This window comes from Lipophrys pholis, assembly GCF_963383615.2.
Source record: "Lipophrys pholis genome assembly, chromosome: 12".
Classification (NCBI taxonomy): domain Eukaryota; kingdom Metazoa; phylum Chordata; class Actinopteri; order Blenniiformes; family Blenniidae; genus Lipophrys; species Lipophrys pholis.
The window spans coordinates 20,045,558-20,065,918 of record NC_137641.1 but is presented as its reverse complement, the minus strand read 5'-3'; the positions used below and the strand labels follow the sequence as shown (position 1 = coordinate 20,065,918).

At 41.0% G+C, this 20,361-nt stretch overlaps 1 protein-coding gene across 4 annotated transcripts in view; it reads left to right on the top strand.

Moving 5' to 3' along the window:
- The window catches only part of rai14 (retinoic acid induced 14), a 37,506-nt gene that overhangs the window by 7,047 nt on the left and 10,098 nt on the right, over positions 1-20,361 (top strand). For all 4 annotated transcript variants that reach the window (XR_013935842.1, XR_013935843.1, XM_080476598.1 and 1 more), the window contains exons 3-7: positions 13,610-13,740; positions 15,489-15,577; positions 15,768-15,832; positions 16,327-16,384; positions 16,628-16,698. Coding sequence is in view for 2 of the 4 variants with exons in the window: in XM_080476598.1 (XP_080332724.1) it covers positions 13,610-13,740; positions 15,489-15,577; positions 15,768-15,832; positions 16,327-16,384; positions 16,628-16,698 (414 nt within the window). In the remaining 2 variants the exon portion in view is untranslated. The remainder of the gene's footprint in view (positions 1-13,609; positions 13,741-15,488; positions 15,578-15,767; positions 15,833-16,326; positions 16,385-16,627; positions 16,699-20,361) is intronic.

The window sequence follows — 20,361 nt, the reverse complement described above, 5'->3', positions numbered from 1 at the left end:
TTACATTTTCCAAAAATGGCATTCTTATCCGTGAGTAACAGGCACTAACTGCAACAATGCATTATCATAATCTCTGAGCAGGCGTGTAGTTATACAAGGTCAAAGTGATTTAGAGAAATTCGTTCAAGAGTGCGCGGCCATTTATGACTATGTAAATTTGCAAAACTTCCAGTAGGAAAGACTTGTTTTTGCTCATCTCTGCCTCAGTATGTTATTGGCATTTGTTTTAGGAGCAGTTTGATTATTCCTGTTCAGTGAAATGGTTTAAGCAGAGGTTAATGTGTGAGAGAGTGTGACCATGGGCGTGTGGCCATATGAGTGCGCGGAGGGAGAAAACTGCATTTTAAGACAAGCAGACGGTGTAATCTGGCTTTGGCCACGAGCCGCATCGACACTTGCCGAGAGTGTCTGAACACTCAGCTGTTAGAAATAGTGTTGCTGCTACCTGCTTATATAATGGTCTTGACTCAGCAGTCAGATTGATTGGATGGACTACAGTCACTTTAACCTATACATGTGAATGCCTGAGATCAACCTTATCCTTGAAGGCCACACTAACTGGTAAATGGACCTCACTTATAAAGTGCATTTTGTCACTTTAGCCATTTCCATGGACTTAACATGAACAGTCACAGCCACGTACTCGCACACACACACTCATTCACACACCAATGGGGCAAACTCTTGTGTTGGAGTCGCTCAACAAACTAAACCACAGTTGCTCCAGTCCCAGTCCAACAAGCTTCCAATTTCTTCCTGCTACAACACCCCTGAATTCAAAATATGTGCCATTTGGAAGCATCACAGAAAGCCTGGGTCATTACAATATGTCGAGTTGGAGAAATAACCCATGTGAACCGTGCAGGGCTGCAATCGGTATGTAAAATCCTTTCAAGAGTTTTAGCTTGAGATACAGTTGAAAATAGCAGAAACTGTGACAGCGAGTTGGGACGAGAGCACTAATCTGAACAAACATCGTGTTCCAGCTTCCAACACTGTGCAGCATTTTCAGTTCTTGATGCTGCCAACACATTTTGTGTAACGTGTCAACCCATTAAGTCTAAATTAACAATTCTGTCCCTGCTGTTTGAGCAGAGCCTCTCTGAATCAATTAGATTGTTTGACTATTATCTAACTCGCAATGCTTATTGCCATCTCCCGAGATCACTATTTACAAACCCTGCACGCACATACTAAAAGCATAGTTATTCTTTTGTTGACAATAGTCCTGGCTTTAAACACACAACCAACCGGCCTGTCATACTGTCGTACAGTTTAAACCTGTTACCCCTGCTGCTAGACTAAGCAGGATTACACAAATCCCCCCCCCCCCCCCCCCCCCCCCCCCCCCCCCCCACACACACACACACACACACTGCAGGATGTGAGCAGACACATACACACACCCTCCTCTTATCATCCAGCCTGTCTAATTGATGTGTGGATTATGCCGTCTCCTCTCACTCCACACAGCTGTTTCATAGCTTCACTTCCTCCGTGCTGCATGACACTGGAGTCTAAACTCTACACTTACCATTTGCTACATTCAAAATGGATATTAATGTGTCTGACTTCAGTTGTGTTAGTGTTTAAAGAATGGCGTCCTCCTTATCAGGGGTAATAAAATGCGTCTGCTGTGTTAACTGGAGCAGCACTGCGGAGGGAATCACATGCTGATCATCTGAAAACATTTCTAAAAAAAAAACTCCTTGTGTGCTTTGTGGTCAGAAGATGTTCAACCATAATCTCTTCCCAGCATTCTTGGTGCTGTAGAGCAAGGAAAATATAGCCATTAGAAAAACATACTACGCCCTCCTTTTTCCATTGGTGAATAAACTAAATGTTTTAGTGAAATACGAATTATTCTAATGCAGCAGCTCTTCAGTTGCAGGGACTTTTAGGTTTTTAGGTGAAACGGAGCCTAAAGGTTCAGGAGCCTGAACCAGAGCTCCTTTTGGATGTGTTTTATTTGGCCCGGTCTCACTTGGTTTGGCATGTAGTGGTTTGTTCTGGCTGGGTGAAGTGAAATGGTATTAGTACTGGGAGTGAGAGTAAAACCTTAGGGACAGCCAGGGATTAATCCGGGGGAGGAGGTGGAGGAAGGGTGTTGTCAATTGTCAGCAGGAGATAGTGCAGCAGCCTGAGGGACAACTATGACCCTATTCACACTTGGGCTATACAACATTTTCCTACATTATGTGGTGCTCGCTGAGGGAATATTCAATAACTGTCGGTATAGATGTTGAAATACATAAAAGTAATGCCAGCTCAGAAAGCTACTTCACTCTATCGGACCTCATGCTGTATCTTGCATGTTCCATGTCCTGTCCACCTATTTTACTACTTTAATCGTCAGTGTCAGTCCACCAGTAATTGCAGCAGCCACTGTGCTCGTTAAAGCTTCGCTCTGCGAGAATCTTAAAAAACACAGACTTTACCTTGGTTAAATTAATCCCAAGGAAAGTCAGAGGAAAATGGCTTAGGGCCCGTTTAAACGTGGATCCAATTAAAGCGGGAGCTGCCCATGGGATCCCTTTATTCCTTATCTGCCTGTGTACATGAACTAGAGATGCACCGCCAGGAAACCTGCCTGTCAGCGATCATACAAAACTCTTTCGTCTGCTGAGGGGAGGCGGATACCATCCTGGACTCTGCATGTGTTTGCATGCTCATTCATGTGTGGGCGTGTGTTTTGTGCATGGGCTAGTTTGTTGTCTGACGTGGGTGTGAAGACATCAGCTGGGGTGCAAGGGGACTGTTTGTGTAATCACATAAAATCAGGATTTTTTTGTGTGTGTGTGAGCTGCTTAGAAAGACGTACATCCAGCAGAACATGACTCACAAGACTGACATGTTGGTTGGCGTTTCTCTGAGCTACATGGAGGTGAAGTAATGCAGTGAGACACAACTAATCACTGATGATAATGTCTGCTGCAGTAAAACCCAACCAGATAAGATGAAGCGAGAGGGGAGAGGGTGGAGAAAAGACACACAATGAGTAGGGCTGATGAGGGTAAGACAAGTATAGAAGAGGAAAGCCTGTCGATGTTAAAGAAACTCCATTTGACCGTAAATGTCCCCAGTTTGGTTCAGACGGGTTGTTTAGTTTGGCCGCCTCTGGAAACTGGAACAATATTCATGCTTGGAGATGGATGGATGGAGGAAGGGTTAGACTCAGTTCACCTGAAAAAACAAAACAAAAAAACATGACTTTTGGCAACGCACTGGTTGATTTGCTGCACACTTCCGAGAACTGTTTTCACTCGCAGATGTTTGTGAGATGTGTCTTCTAATGATTTAAATGATGAAAGTGACAGACAGGTTTATGGATGCACGTTTGGAGCAGTTCATCAGGACAAACACAGTTTCCTGTTTAAAGTCTGAAACCTAAAATATTGTGCTTGGAGCAAAATGATCATTTGAGTTTTTTTGTTTTTTTTCTTTTTTCTGTTTTCCAAACCAAATTTTAACTCCAGGGCAGTACTGAGTGAAAGGTGATCCAATGCTGGAGGACAAACCTCAGGGTCAGGGATTGCTTTTTCCCAGAATAATTGTTTTCAACTTTCAATTTTAATAAGAAATTGTATATAAGGAAAAAAGTGGAGCACACATATCAGAAATTGACGTCATTGCAAGGGTAATGAGACAAACTCTAAATATAAACGACAAATATAACGAGCATCAAAAGAGTAGTCTATTTCATTGGCTTTGGATCCCAACAGTATTATTTCATATGTGAGAAACATTAATAGGTCCGGCATTCAACTAAAAATTAATGCTTGGCTCGAGACGAGCACATGCAATGTGAGAGTTGAAGAAAGTGGTTCAACCTGACTTTTTTTTTTTTTTACATTGCATATGTATGAACTGCCTGTCTTCTGTTAACCTCAGTATGTGATTCTGCATATTTTTTTCCTACCCTACTGACTTTATGAGCGGCGGACAAGCATAATGAGGCTGGTTTCTTTCCAAGTGCAGCTCTGTTTATTTATAGGGCAGGAAAGGCTATTTGTGTCAGGAGGAAGTGTTGTATGAGAGCTATTTTTACTGGAGATCTTCTTGGGGCCCATAAAGGTCCCGTGCCGGACATCTGCTTCACTTTAGCTTCAGAGCTATGATTGAATCATCCTGTATTAAAATTGTTCCAGTAGAAAGACTAACCTGTGGCTCTTTCTTCGGTATTTTGAGGAAGCTACATCCTCTGATACACTTGGGATATTACAGTATAGTACCACTATGTCTGTAAACACTATAGCTCTTACACATTGAACTCCAGGAGGCCTATTTGAATGAGTTACTAGGTGCAGGGAGATCTATTTGACAGTTAAAGTGGCCTCATATTATTGCTGTGAATATACTTGCTAGTTGCACGAGGAGCAAATGTAGAGCTGTAAAAAAAAAAAAAAAAGGTAATTAAAGAGATCGGCTAAATACTTGTGCTTGTGTTTCCAGTGTTAAACTGAAGAGAAGATGAGTGTATGTGTGCCTTTGTGGATGTCCTGAGAGAAACACTCGAAACAATAACAAGATCTCTCCTTATTAATCTATTTAGCAGTTGTTGTTTTTTTCCTCTGAAGTGTTTGGCAAGAGGAGCTTACTGATACTTATCTGTTCCATTTTTTATTGGAATAGTAAATGTTAAATGAATGTGGAATACATTTTGGTATCAGTAATACACATGCTGAAAGGCTAAAAATAATTTTAATGAGCACTATGCAAAACACTGCCGGTTTTTAGGTCAACATATTCATGACATACATTTGAAAAGAATTCGTTATCGGTGCATCCAAGACACAAAAATTCTCCTTGGCAGTCCCTGTTCTTGGCGAAGTCGTGCTGACAAAGCTCTCTTGGCAGACACCGGATGTTAATAAGAGTGCCATTTAACCGCTCTCTCACTACTCTTTATAAAGGGAACCTCCACCACTTCCACACATCAAAGTCTGAATACAGAAACTCTAGAACATTGCTGGTCGACTTGATTTAATGAGAGATCACTTGAGTGTGGACTGTTCACAGCAGAGGGGGAAACGTCTTGATTTTTTGCACAATTTATTCGAGCTCTATCGTATGGTGTGTTCATGGAGCACGGAAGTTGAAAAGTTACCAGTTTGGAAATTCACATTTCCAAAACATTGACGGTGACAGGACAATAGCGAACAGCCACTTGCAAATCGTCATCCATCCACATATTGACACAACACTGCGTTTGCAGCGAGCCAGCTAACATTGTATGCTAGGCTAAGACGTCTGGCGACATGTGGCCCATTTGTTTATCTTCGCTTTAGCTGTTAGATGCCGGTAATGTAGGCAGCAGATACAGATGGAACAATGAAACCTAGAGGGGTTTCTAAAACATTTGCACTCCATATTTGCTCCATGGGGTCAAAATGAGCTCACTGGCAAATTGTAAACAGCCTTATTTTTTTCCTCTATTCGCTCATTTTCATCCAAGCACTAGTATTTCCATCAATATTGTTGTGACTTGCCTGTCAGTGCAATGCTGGCTGCTATATAAGTATATGCGTTACGGACCAATGGTGCATTGTGGGATATTTTGAGTGCCATGTATAGTAGGGTATGCTTACTGCACTAGAGCCCCTACATAAAGGTCCATTTAAAAAGCAGTGAGTGATTTAAGATACTGTGAGTGGCTGTATTTGGTAACTAGTTACTCCATTCTTCAGACAAACTGATGTGAAGTGATGTTGAGTTGTGTAAAATGGTGACTGTAACATTAAGATTCACTGGTTTTAGGGGGAGATATTTTCACTGAGGTTGGGCTAAGTACTCACAATTGGAGTGAATTGTTAAACAAGACTGCTAAACTAGCAAAGTGTTCTCCGTTAATTGGCTGCATTACCTAAACATGCAACTCACGTTGGGCAATATTGCGAAATACGTGGCAGTATCTTTCATTATGAGTGCAGCCATCTGGTCTTTGTTTAACAGTTCTGTATACTCACTCTTTATTCCTGGTTTCAGAGTCCAGTAAACGTCCGTACTCTGTGTGTGTGTGTGTGTGTGTGTGTGTGTGTGTGTGTGTGTGTGTGTGTGTGTGTGTGTGTGTGTGTGTGTGTGTACTCCACATGGCAGTAAGCGGTTTCAGCTGTGGCCCTAGAGAAAGGATGCATTGTTTGCGGACATTTGAGCATCTGCTTTGTTGCAGATAAGCGGTTTGAAGTGAGCAGCCACTACTGATCAAAGGGCGCAGATATTGTAGATGTGTCAATCTAAGTCTTTTCTTTACTGTTTCCTGTACTTTATTCTGTGCAGCGTTCACTCTTCCAGCCTCTGCTGAACTTCCTGTACTGCCCTCTGTCCCAAACGAAGAACAGCCTTTTGACTTGTGTAGAGGTTATGCCCCTGTGGAGGACAATCTTGTTCATGCTGCATCTTTTTGTCTCATACAACCTATTTTCACTTGTGTTTGTCTCCGCATGCAATCCCAAAGAGCAGTGATTCACTGCCTGGGTTTCAGGAACTGCCTTGGGGAGGGGTCGTCAGAGGTTTTGCCTGCTCTGAGGTTGTCAAACTGTGATTTTCATTTCAAAGAAAGACACTTTATGGAACCGAGAGCAGTTGTTAAAACTGCAGAGTGCTTTTAGAGCTCTTGCAGACTGTGCAATTTTCACAATCTTACAAGTCGCAGTCCACCACACTGTACGACATAAACTAAGCCGCGGCATGAAGTTTGCTGTGTGCAGACTGTACGACGACGTGAGGCAACATGATTGCGCAAGCCTGCATGGTCATACAGCAATACGTGGTCACGCAGCAATAACGCTTTCTAAACATAAACATGAATGGAGCCCTCCCCATTGTAGCATTTATGTGTTTGGAATGAAATCCTAAAAAAGGAGCAGGAGCAGTATATAGATGTGGTCGTGGCTTGGAAAGAAATACCAACTTAGAATGCTAATTTTGCAAAGGGAGCTTGAAGTAAGTACTTAGTATGCATCTACCAGCATTTACAAGCATTTTACGTTAGCATCTAGTGTTGTGGTCTTTCATTTTCTAACAAAACACATTCCACGTAAATGAAACAAACAGGCAGCAGGTCACAGCAGCAGCTTCGATCGCTCTAAATATCTGACACGGTCTGATATTGATTAAAGCAAATGTAACTTTTTGAAAACAGCTCTTGTGGTGGAACTATTCGAAAACACGCTGTCTCCGGAAACACAACTTTTGAAAACCCTGCTACTGCGCATGCCGGTGTAGATGGACAATAAGAACAATGGTGGCCTCCAGAGAGGCATGACTCCCAGTCCATATTCTCCTGGGACTTGATAGTTGCTGTTTTCGTGTAAACGGACACCGTTTTCAAAATGTTGCTGTGGAAATGCGAACCGCTTTGGTCCGAAAACAAAAGAACTATGCATTTTCTCTTGAAACGTTGTCTAAAGGGGGCCTCATTTTGAGGGCCACTGGTTTCATGTTGGTTAGACTGGGTCTGTTTTCCATGTTATTTTCACTGTAATGTTTAAGCAGAGCATCAATGTTTTTCTACATAAGATACCTGCCCCCTGTGATTCTTTTCCATAGTTTTTCCTTAAAGTGATTCTGTCCCTCTTGAAGATATCTTACAAATCTTCCTTCCTCATTCACTCCGTCTTTCTCCCAGTTATTCCCCATATGTTTTCTCTTCTCGACAGACTGCTTTTGTTTTTCCTGACCTGCTAGCAGCTCAGCCGAGTGGGTCTGGTTGTCTTTCAAACACTTCAGTCCAGAGCAAGATTTCCTGACAATTACTGCCCAGATCACCATGAAATGTGTGGGATGTTTTCTACATGTGCATGGTGTTATTTTGGGGGACTTTAGTGTCACTGTTCGGTCAAAGTTCCCCCTCACAGCACTATAATCCATGACAAGGCATCTGGAAAAGTAATACTTGGATTTTCCTGTAATTTGCTATGGATATAAATTTGACATCCTGGTAAAAGCTCAGCTTAACATGCATTTTATTTTCCTGTTCCACCTGTATCCACAAAGCATTCAGGTCTGCTGAATCAGAGTCACAAGGTTTTACTGTTGCTGCTTATCATAGCCATAGTAAGAGTGGATTGAAGCCAGTTGTATGGAAACATCCAGTAGTCTCCTGCTTCCTGTTTGGTTTAAAGATTTATATACCTTAGAAACCTCAGTAAACAGCGGTACGCGGAAAATCAAAGGAGAACAAATGCCTTTTTAATCTGTAAATCAACCAAAATGTTATTTTTTAGATGAGACTACTAAAAATTCCCCAAGGTAAATGTTTGTCTGATAAACTCCATCTGCTCTTTGCCGTTAAACTCTACAAACATACAGAACGTGATGTAGGAATCACCATTTCCTGACTGTTTGTTTTTCCTTCGGAGAACTGAGGAGGGCTCAGAGACAGAGGAAAGCACAGATGTTTATCTAAAGATCACAGGGTTAATAAACAGTCACACACAAGACAGACTTCTGTTTTCTTAGCAATTTATCATGACACTGGAATAATTATTTGATGATGAACGCTGCAGAGGTTTATTACGTTTTTAGCCTTCATGAACCGAGAACCTGACACCAGCAGTACATGGGTATCTGACTTGGACAAAAGTAGTAAAAGAATCTCCTACAAGCTACTCAAGTGTATTTCCTTTTACTTTTCTTTCTATTCTTTTCATAAGTTTGCTCTCTTGTCCTTGTCCTTGTCCTTGTGGTCGGCCTCAGGCCTGCACAAACAGGAAACACTTAGTGTTATCAGCACACCCTTTGTGTGTCTTAATGAGTGTCAGGCTAAAGACAGCAGGCGAACACACACCCTGATCCCACTGTAAACACTGTGACCACAGCCGAAGCACCAAAGGACGGAGGCAAAAGCTGCAGGGGAGGCAGGACAGACAGAGTCAGAGGAAACTGGACTGAAAGCGTCAGAGGAAGAGAGAACCCTTCTCCCTTCCTGGAAGGACACACAGGATGACAGTGATCGTACACCATTTGGCTCGGAGGATTTGGTGTTAGAGAAAACTTTGGCGTTTCGAGGTGCAGATCTGGACTCAGATTATGTCTAAAAACTATCTGACTGATGCTCTGGTGTTTGCAGCTTAAAAAGAAAAAAACTCACATCTTTTAAATAATCAGAATGCAGCAAAACAATTCGTGTTGTTTAACAGCCCAAAGACCAAAGTCTTTCAGTGCAGTCACAGAAAACGAACCCTCCGCTGAGAAGCTATAAAAAGTTGATTGTCTTTGCCTGAAAACAGCTTCTGGTGACTCATTGTTTTAATGAGGCTGAATATTTATTCAGATAACAAGGACTCAAACTGGACTGAGATCATTATGTCCCGCCCCCCCACTGATAATATGATATCGCTCATAAAATAAATGATCTCCACATCCAAGCATTTAAATGGACTCACACACATATTTTAAGTCACTGGAATGTTTATTATAAATATAAAATGTTTGGTTCGAGGAGGATCCAGTTAGGATTTTGTCTATAATGGACATACAATAGAATCATTACCAAAGAAAAGGCCTGCATATTATTGGTTTGGAAGATTCAAGTTCTTTGACATATCTTGCTTCAACAGTGGAAAGAAGAAAAAAAATAATCCCTGAACCGCAATACTTTCAAGGACTAGTCAATTAAAATGAAGATTAATTCTTCAAAGTGAATACTGCAACACATTGTAATCAGCTTTAATTTCATAAATATATGTATTTTTGTCGGTTTTGATGGTTTAAACCCTCTCTGTATTTCACTACTTTGTTCTTCACCTCTGTTGGAGAAAACTTCCAAACACACTTTGCACAGTCACGTTTTGTTGCAGCAGAGGCCCGCGCTGATTTAGCTCTGCCAGCACATGATTTTTTCATCAGCCTTCCTGCGATGACATTCGCTCTGTGCGCGGCCGAAACTGGAGCAGTGCCTTCCGCTCCACTTAAACCTGTCCAGTACAATGTAGTCTGAAGCTATGGGTGTCATGCTGCTCTGCCGTGACTACCCTTCATCTTTTTTGTTCAGCCTATTAAAATCACAAAGGCCATTAGGCACGATCATACCGCGGAGAACATGAATGTTTCCCCCCTGTCATGTTTCCCGTGAGTGCTAGTGGAGGGTATTTATTTTGGTCGGTGTCCGTACATACCATGTACATGCAGTTCCTATTAGTGAGACCACAAAGGGTTCTCGCTGCAAATGTCAACTGCATACTCCACAGCTTGCAGATTCAACTGTCAAACAGTTATTGTCTGTTGTTGAATTAGTTCTTTCTCTGTGCCCTGAAGCACAGTAATGGTCAGAGAGAAAATCCTGCTTCAGTGAAACTAAACACGGCCAATATATGAAATGTAAAGACCCCTATGGGTGATGATAAAAGGCAAAGTAATAAATAAAAATGGCAAATGGTGTATTTCTGCTTGTTGGGGGAACTAATGTTCACTAAGGTCAAAAAAAAAAGGCAAAGGCATTTGAAGAGTTGTATATTTAAACTGGTGGAAGAGTTCAGCTTGACGCTTTTCTTTGCACTGAATGTTCTTGAGACGAAGCAAACAAATACCATTAACAGCATGAACAAATCTCCTTTGAAGTGAGTATATACAGTACTGGTAGTCCAGTTGTACTAGTTTTTCTGCCTAATATTGCTTATAGCAGTGAACCAAGCCGCTGTACATATCTTTGTTCTTTTTGTTCACTGTGAGACTACACTAACCCCCCCCCCCCCCCCCCCCTTTTTTTTCCCAGCAATATAATAGGAAGAGATCAAAAAGCAATGGCTATTTAATCAAAACTTGAATAATGAACACATATAAGTTAAGCTAAAAGCAAGAAGTGTCCACGACAAAACAAAGTTTGTGAAAATCATTCTTGGTGTGTCAGTGTCTTTTGTCAATTTTCAACATCTTGCATGGAACAAATAACGGGGCCAGATAGAGGTCTGCCAAAAGTTGTTACTTCCTGCTTTCTACAGAATTCCTTTGAAATGCAAACCTTACTTGTGCAGAACAATACAACATCGGCATCGTCCTGAACTGCAGGGTCATGGATCACACAACAGGATTGAGAATTCTGCTAAAATATGTTTGATAGTTGGCTGTCGGCCGACAGTGGCTGTTACATCTCATCTGTGACGCTGCTAATGATCTAAATGTGAGTAAAAGCATTTTACGAGGTCATGAAATGAGCTACAAACGCAACCTGCCAATTTATGAAAGGCAGTTTTGCAAATTGGGCAGATGTATGCCAAGTTCAGCTAGATAATCTTTTTTGTAGCACTTATTAGGTGGTGATGCAGAGTGAGCTTCTCTTAATTGCACTTAATAAAGTATAAGTGGATTAATTCCTAATCAGCGGTGAGGCTTTTTGTATATAATGTGTTGTTTAGCTTTAGGGTTTGATATCAGGTCTGACGAGGTCACTGTCAATAGGAAATTTGTCCACTTCAACAGTCTCAATAGGTGTTACCTGATCAGTCATATTCGCTGGCTCACACACCAGAGGCAGCAGCTGCCCAGCGAGGTGTTTGACCTCTAATGGGAGCAATCTGGCACTCAGTGTCTCCTCACTCAAGGACACTTGGACACTTGGACAGGGTGAGATAGCGGACGGAATCACCTGTATTAAGTAGTATGTTTCCTCCACCATGTAAGGCTCTGACTGCTTCTATTTTTCAATCTGTCCTTTGTAGACGTGGGTTTGTTTGGCTGATGTTTCCGGATCACAGAGGCACTCAATTACAGCAGCAGGCTCTGCCCTTCCTGATATCCACATAACAAGATAAGGGGAGTGCTGGTCACTGTTAAACAAGTGCAGCCTCGGTTTCATTTGAAAGTTTGTATAAAGTAAACAAACTATTTTGATAATTAAGTGCATATGGTCATATTTTCTTCAGTTATCCCTCATTAAGGTTCTCAGACTCTACTGAGTGTATTTATTTTTAGTATTTGATTACCCCAGTGCCCTGCAGGCTGATTGAACAACACATGACCGTCTGTATGAAGACCACGAGATTTTCCATACAGGCAGACCCGGGAGGCAAAACCAGCCCAGAACTGGGAAAGCAAGTAATCCTAACCAGTACACCATTTGGGATGTGTCCTTTATAACTCCAGCTATCTCATACTGTGTCATGTTTCACTGCACACCAATCACAGTGACAGACACGTGCACTTTCTAACTGCTGTGATCACGTGAAGAGATTTCGCTCTTATTTGTCTCTTCAGGTTATTTTTGCTTTTGAAGACGTGGCTGGAGAAAGTTGAACCCAATGATCTGAGGGAAATTTAAGTTTATCAAGAATAAATGAAACCTGCTCAAATGTTACCATTAAACATGTGTTCTATAAGAAAGTTTTCTCTGCACTTCTTTAAAAAAAGATTATATAAAACTCCGAATTGACATGAGATGTTTTTTTGGATTTGAGGTGATGTATGCCCATCATACACTTGGCAGAGCTCCTGGAGGACTCGTATATCTATTTCGCAGATTTTCCGTCGGTGGTCAGCCAAACGTTTTCATAACCAATCTGTTACTTCCAGGCTGTCAGGGGGCTTTCTCATCTTACACCTCCTCCTTTGAAGCCAGGATCAGGAGTCACACATATATATGTCGCACATGTGTGGGCAATGGTTTGCAACTTGACAAGATTGAAATTTCCAAAGCTCTTTCTCAAAGACAAAATAATCATTTTGTTATCTATCATGACTTTGTTTAATTTTTGATACTACAGTGACAGCTCTCTCATGTCCTCGCCGGTTCATGTTAAGGAGCCTGCACATTACGCTGCAGGTCATCCAAGCTCTTCCAGTGACAGAAGATTTTTATAGCCCCGGGTTTTTCCAGCAGCTGTGCAAAACGTATTGCAGTGGTTGCATTTGGGTGTTTGCCACTGAGGCTATTTACACCACGTATCGCTATGCTGGCTTATTGCTCTCTTAAAATAGGGTACATTTTGCCACCGCAAGTATTTATGGAGTCAGTGGGTTCACCTCGGTATCACGTGTAGGTCAGTGGGCTATCAGGTCAAATCTAATACTGTACTGCATCCTAATATGCTCAGGGGTGTGCAGGGAGCGACGACTGATGATCTGCTGCTGCCAACATTGTTGGCATGAGTTCACTTCTCTGCTTAACTTTGCTATCAAATTAACGCAACATGTACAACCTGCTCCTTCGTCAGATTGCTTTATAGTCTTGAGATGAGATCATACTCGAAGCTTTCCAACTGCTGACTTCTCACTGTCTGAAAACTATCAGTGATCCACACGTTGTGGTATTTGGTTTGTGTATGAATGTGTCAGTGAACCTGTCCATGTTTGATGCTGCTCACGTGTGACCGTGTCTCTGCAACGCACATGGTTTATGCATTGTGTGGGCCACAACGAAGCAAAAAGGGTCTCTTCAATTAGTTAAGACTTACTTATATGTTTGGTTGTTTATTTAACTCATAAATTATGTTCAGAGACATTCGATTGGCGAGAACACAGATATATTGTATAGTTTGGAAAACATCAAAACAAGTGTATCATTCATTCATGCCCTCATTCAAATTCATCAGTAGCATCTCTTAATGTCTTTATTATTGTACTAATCTCCTTGCCCCCCATTCTCTTATCCCCTTCCTTAATTTCTCATTTTCAGACCAATGAGTGGAATAAAAATGACGAGCGGCTGCTTGCTGCGGTGGAGCACGGCGAGGCGGACAAAGTGGCGTCCCTTCTCGCGAAGAAAGGCGCCAATGCTGTAAAGCTGGACAGTGAGGGCAGATCTGCGTAAGTATTATGAACAGTGTCAACAACAAAAGAAAGAAAACTAGTGTGGGTACAAATGTGGTGCACAGCTTGGTGGCACTCGCTTTAACTGTATATTTATTAAAAGATTGAACAACATAAGAAAATCCCATCATTTGGACACTACGTTCACTGAATAGACTGAGCAGAGCCGAATATTATGATTGTATGATCTGAGTAGAAATTAAAAACAAACAGTGTATTAAAGAGGTGAAGGCCTTAGAATAAATGCTGACTATTCACACATGTTAGCGCTCCTGCACCATAACGAAAAGGTTCTTGGCCTCGGTTCAAGTTGGAGTTTGTCGGCCTTTCTTAATGAACTTTGCGTGAGATGGACTGGAGACCTGTTCAGGGTGTCGGATAGGTTCGGCTTCAGGCCCCGCCACCCTGAGTGGGATAAAGTGGAATCCAAGATAGATGGGTTTAAAAAAAAATTTGTTTACTTTAAATATGCTCAAATTCTAAAGTCTTATCTCGAAGCTGAGCAAAGGAATGGCTCTCACACTCCACTGCACGATGTTAAAAATGAATGGCCGTTCTAAAAATACGCCTGTTTCTTTTTTCTTAGTTTCTTGAAAGGTTGACATTTTGCAGCCTTTCACTCGGCCTCCCTGGCACTCAGTGTTTGGAGAACCACTACATTTCTGCAGAGGCGGCAGAGCCGGCTGCCTCGCCAGTTTGAGATTGTTGATAACGTAGAGGCTGAGTGTTAATATTTGACCTCTTTTCTTTTCTTTTTCTGAAACACAACACCCGCTGGCCTCAATGCTTTGAGCGGTTCACACAGAGCCAGGAACATGAAAACACATATGCAAATTCCCACATGCTGAAACAAACACACAGGCTCTTTATTCCCCCTCTAATTCACATCCTTGACCTTTTCCTCTTGTGTGCGGCACGAACGCAGAAACACATACAGATGCATACTGGCAGCCTTTGTAAATCATGCTGAATCGTGATGGTTTGGAATCGCAATGCTCCAACCTTTTCAGGAATCACAAAGGAGGAGTCTACAGTATCTCTATGGTGATAAAACCTGATTGAAAGGCATGTGGGCAAAGTTGTGGGTTGGGGAAAGGAAGGCTGGGTATGTGTAGGTTTTTTTGTTTTGTTTTGTTTTCCCTCTGCTCACTGAGGTGGAAAGAGGCTGTATTGATTGCCCTCTGCATACATATGCACAAATGCACAACCCAGACAGAAAGCATTGTTGGTGTTTAGGTTGATATTGATTTATGACATTTCTGCTCGCTAAGCAGTTACACAAATAGCAATGTTCAGTGAACAGGTTTAAACTCTGAACACTGCACATGCATTTTGAAATTTAGCAATATACTACAGCTTTTTTGTTATTACCTGGATGGTCCAATTACCATAACTGTGAATAACATGTTATAAACCATTAGCTTAGCTTAAGAGAGACATAAAGTCCTTTAAAAAAAAAAAGAAAAAAAACCTAGACACTTTTAATGTTTAACAACTAAAACTCATAAATCCAAATAGGGATCTTTTGTCATATTGAGCTATTAAAGAGAAGTATTGTTTTGATATATATATATATATATATATATATATATATATATTTATATATACACACACATATATTTTCTTTCCTTTCATTGCCTCACATGTAAAAGCTGAATGCAAATCATTCAAGCCAACATGTCTTTGTTTCCAAGTGATTAAAGTTTGCATTTTTGTTTTGCTCTTTGCTTTCTGTGTGTGTTCAGTCTTCATGTCGCGGCTACTCGAGGTCAGACTGAATGCCTGTCAGTCATCTTGGCTCATGGAGCTGATCTATCAGTCACTGACGGTGCAGGTAGGTACTGTTGTTATACCAGGAATTTTTTTTTTTTTTTTTTTATGTATAAATGGAAAGTTTTCCATCTATAAACACTGTAAATATAAAAGTCTTATCTTCCCAGAAATTAAACATTTTTGGTCCAATTTTTTACTGCAACTGCACCACAAAGTGACTTTAACTTCTGTTGTTTTGGTTTTATGTTCAGGTTTTAATCCTTTACATCTGGCTGCCAAAAACAATCACCTTGAATGCTGCAGAAAACTCATTCAGGTAAGACCTCAAAGCTGCTACTAAATATTTAAATGTAAGGTGAAATATATAAAGTCCAAAATGCAAGAAGGCCAACAGGACTTCAGTCAGATGTGGTGTGAAAAACAATTACATGAAAGATGAACCACATAAAACCTACAGCCTGAAGTGTCTCATTCCATAAATATTTGTGAAACCAGACAGTTTCACTGCTTCATTTCATCCGTCTGCTGCTGGTATGTGGGATCAGCAGATCTTAGCAATGCCAGCATCCCTCTCACACCCTTACGCACACACAATCACTCTTCCGCTCACATCTGCTGACTTAACTCTTCCATGACAGTGTGCAGCAGCTCAGCAACTGGGCTACCTGCTCACACATGCTCCGAAGGCTGCCTTGTTTGAGCACAGAATTAGTTGTTGTCAGATTTGTGTATTATACCTCTATCAACAGATAAATGAATATTTTCTCTTGTGCAAAAATAATAAGACTTTTACTCTTTTTAATCATCCAGAGTAAATGTCCCATTGATGCCCTCGACAGCTCAGGAAAGACTGCTCTGCATCATGCTGGTGAGTGTCAATGTCCTCAGAGTTAATTCAACAAAAAATGCTCCGACTGCAGGTTAGTCTGCTGTGCGAGGGGCGTGGGAAAATAGCTTCTGAGATTAGGGTTAAGCTCCAATTTTATTAGGGTAAAGCCATAATCCATATTTGGTATTACGTGAGTGATTAAGAATGATTTCAGTCCACTTCAGACCAATCAAACATGATTATTGTCTTCACTGTCTGTCTTTTGTTTTATTTCACTTTCAGCTGCCAGTGGGAACGTCCAGATTGTCCAACTGCTGTGTGAACTCAAAAGCCCCATTAATCTGAAAGATGCAGTATGTATGCTTTCATTAGCACTTCCACTTTGTCCTCCGCAGACTTATTTTTTCTGGCGTGAGAAACGACGAGGCTCTGAGACAGAAGAAAGACTCAACTGGGTCTCATTCGTATCACTTGCTGTCATGTTTTCTGACACAACTTTGGAGAGTTGGTTTGAGGATTAGTTTCACTCAGATCTTCTTTAAGATCAACTGCTGAAAGATCCTTGTTAATTGATACGTCCTCCTGTTTGTCCTTCGCTTTAAGATTGATTAATGCTAGGCACTGTGTGCGTGTGGTAGAAGGCCGGCGTACTGTGGGAACGCTGCTCTCTAACCGCAGACATGTGGTCTCCATTGCAGTGACACATGCCTGTGGGTTGTTTTTTTTACCCAGCTGGGATGTGCACGTATAAAGTTGTGTGCCTTCTTAACATGTCAGAAAGCAAGTGAGAGAAAAGAAACTTAGATGTTGCTCATTAAATTTCTTCTCCAACTGCCAATATAAACATACTTGGTGAGGATGCACCGTCACCCGAGTGTGTAAAGTGTTATTTCTACTTCCATTCTCCTCCCTTTTTTGAAGTTGAGACCATTGAGATGACAGAAAAGCAGGGAAATAAGAGTGTTGCTCCCATATGCTAGTTACAATAAACCTCAGGAATACCATCGACTTTTTCATACATTTATAAAATTATGTCCTGAAAATCAACAAAAACACACAGAAATGTCGAAAAACTGGTTCTTGGAAAAAAAGGGGCAGAAGTTCTCTCACTGCACATTTTTGAACAATTCTACAGCAATCCAATCAGAATAAATCCTCTCATAAGGCCATGAGAGTTAAAATGTTTACAGGTTGTTTGTTCTGGATATTAAAATGAGCTCATGTTGAACATGAACAGTCAGGATTGATTGTCAGGAATAACCGTCCTTGCATCGCTCACAAGAGAGACAGTTGTTCTCTGCCCCAGGGCTGAATGAAAACAGTGATATTCTTTACACTGTGAAATCTTCTCGCAGTCACATGAAAACATCTTAGGATTCAGCATCTACTGGGAAATTATCAAAAGAAATAACTATGTGCTTCCAGGAATCTGTCAGAAGTGTGAACTAATCTGGGGTTTTTTGCAGTTGCGTATTTAATTTTTTTTGCTTATGATAGATGATAATCACATTAATACAGTAATCCTGTTGAATGCGAGACACAGTTTCATTTTGCCTTCACTGAACAGCATTTACTTTTCCATCTGTAACCATGTCCGTGCCTGTGTGTGGTTTGCACTACTTTTTCCCTCTAAGTGGATGTACAGACTGTGAACCGCAAAGTCATCTGGATCATATTCCTGTTTCTGCTCTTATGCAGAGGAGCTCATTCCAGTTTGTTAGCGTTGAGCGCGCACAAAATAAATATATGGCAGGATCTGTAATAAAATAGAGGAGCATCTCCCTGGTTTCACACTTGTCCACCATAGGAATGTATATAAAATTAAACAGATATTTCAGTTTTGCTCAGAGAGTGTGGCGAGATATTCTATGAAATCTTGCGTGTTCTTTTGGAATAAAATACTGCAAATTCCTCCACAACATAAAAAAGCTCAGCCTTGACTCAATTCATGAACTTGGCTCTGTGATTCATACGCTTCCTTGAATAAATGTATCTTTTCAGGCAGAAATTAAATTTTTATTCTGTAACACTTATTTGACAAGTGATGTTACATGCTTACAGTCTTTCATACTGAAGCAGTATTTCACTAAGGACAAATATTGAGTCATATTACAGTTTCTTTATCTAAAATAGATACAGATTGGATGTGACTACCAACTGATAAACATTCTTCCTCAAACCTGTTAAAAAATACACACAAAAAAAAAACCTGTGCTGAGAGCCAGTTTTTGAGCTCTGTTCAAACGTGGAGGTGCAAAACAGTCCTGGACCGGCTCCCTTCGTAGATTCGAAGGACTCATTTCAAGGTTATGAAACAACAGAGATTTTTTTATTAACAGGAGGTTATGCACGACATAGAGCCTTGATCCCAAAGCTACTTAAGTAACATTTTCAATGCGGGATTTGTACTCTGAAAGAAATATTACATTGTAGTGTTGATACTTTTACCTAACAGATCTGAATACTTTAAAAGGGGCTGTCGGATAATCGTGTAGTTTACAGGAGAAGTTTTGAACTGACAGCCTGAAGAGTTGTGATCAGAGTGCAAACCCAAGTTTCAAAATGTAAAAAACTGTCATACATGCTTTAAAAAAACAAAAAACTTTTTCTGGACTGGAGCCAATCTCAGCTGTTATCGAGTGATGGCAGGATACATCCTGGACAGGTTGCCAATTCATCACAGCACAAACACAGAGAAACAAACAATCACAAAATGCACAATTTTATATTCACCAATCAACCTCAAGTGCATGATTTTATACTGTGTGAGAAAGGAACTTGGTCTGACCCAGTACCGTCTGGCTATGAGGCAGAAATGTCTACCACTAGTGTGCTGTACTGCAGCAGCCCCACGCTCCTTGTTTGGGTGGCTAAGGTAAACTTTGAATAGTATTATCCAAAGGGGATCATTAAAGCAGACCATGTAGGTTGTCCTCTGATGACTTACCCCCCTGAAAGTCCTGCGTGGTGAAAGTACTGCTTATATTCAACACAATATGGTACAAATTAAAACGTGAGTCAGTCCTGGGCTGGTACACTTCAGCGTCCGTTGTCGGTATACAAGCAAGAAGCTTGGTGTGCGCTCTAATTAGTTTCACCAGTGCTTTATTGTTTAGTGGCACAATGATGGAGTTTGCAGCAATTATTCCCAGCATGGAAGTGAGGATCTTGTTAGGAGTTGCAATGAGATCGGAAAAAAACAACAAAAAAAAAACATCTGCCTCAACAAATGCAGACTTGTAGTTTCAAGTTCCTGTAAATTGGAGCTTCACTTTGCAAAACCTTGTTTGTGATTTTACTTTCCATGAAAAAAGCAAAAAAACTTTGTATACTCGCTTGTCTTGTTAAGCTTCTCAAATAATATGCATCACATGAACTGACCTGACCTATGATATATATATATAGTGATGAATGAAAGCTGATTAAAGGGCGGCAATGCTAAATATTTACAATGTCCACATGCTGCATCACATGAAAAAGAACGGCATTGGCATTCATATTATCCATTGCATTAAGGTATATTGAAGCAGGGACATATTAAATCATGAGCTCCACTGCCTTAGGACTGATCACGTTTCGCTATGCTTTATATATCTGGCTTACAGACGTATTGTCATTTATTTCCAGTACCTAAAATGATCACAGTAAATGGATGACAACATTACTGAGTGCATTTCCATTTCAAATCGGGGGTTTGCTTGTCTGTTTTCACCCAGATTGTCATCATTCCTTCTCCACTCCAGACCGGCCCAGGCTTTTTCACTGTTGCCCAAATTTGGGCAATCAAGCTTTTGAAAACAGCGGCGAGCAAGTCAGAAACATAAGTCACGTAACATGCGAAGGAATGAGCAGTAATACACCTGTACCCCCGCATACATCCACACACGCTGAATGGATTAGCCAGACCACAACCAAATTATATTGTCTTTCAGGTTCCAGAGAAACAGAAAGGCCGAGCAGACACAGAGCTGGTAAAGTCTTCAGCGGGGCTCAGAGGGAACCAGAACATAGTTTTG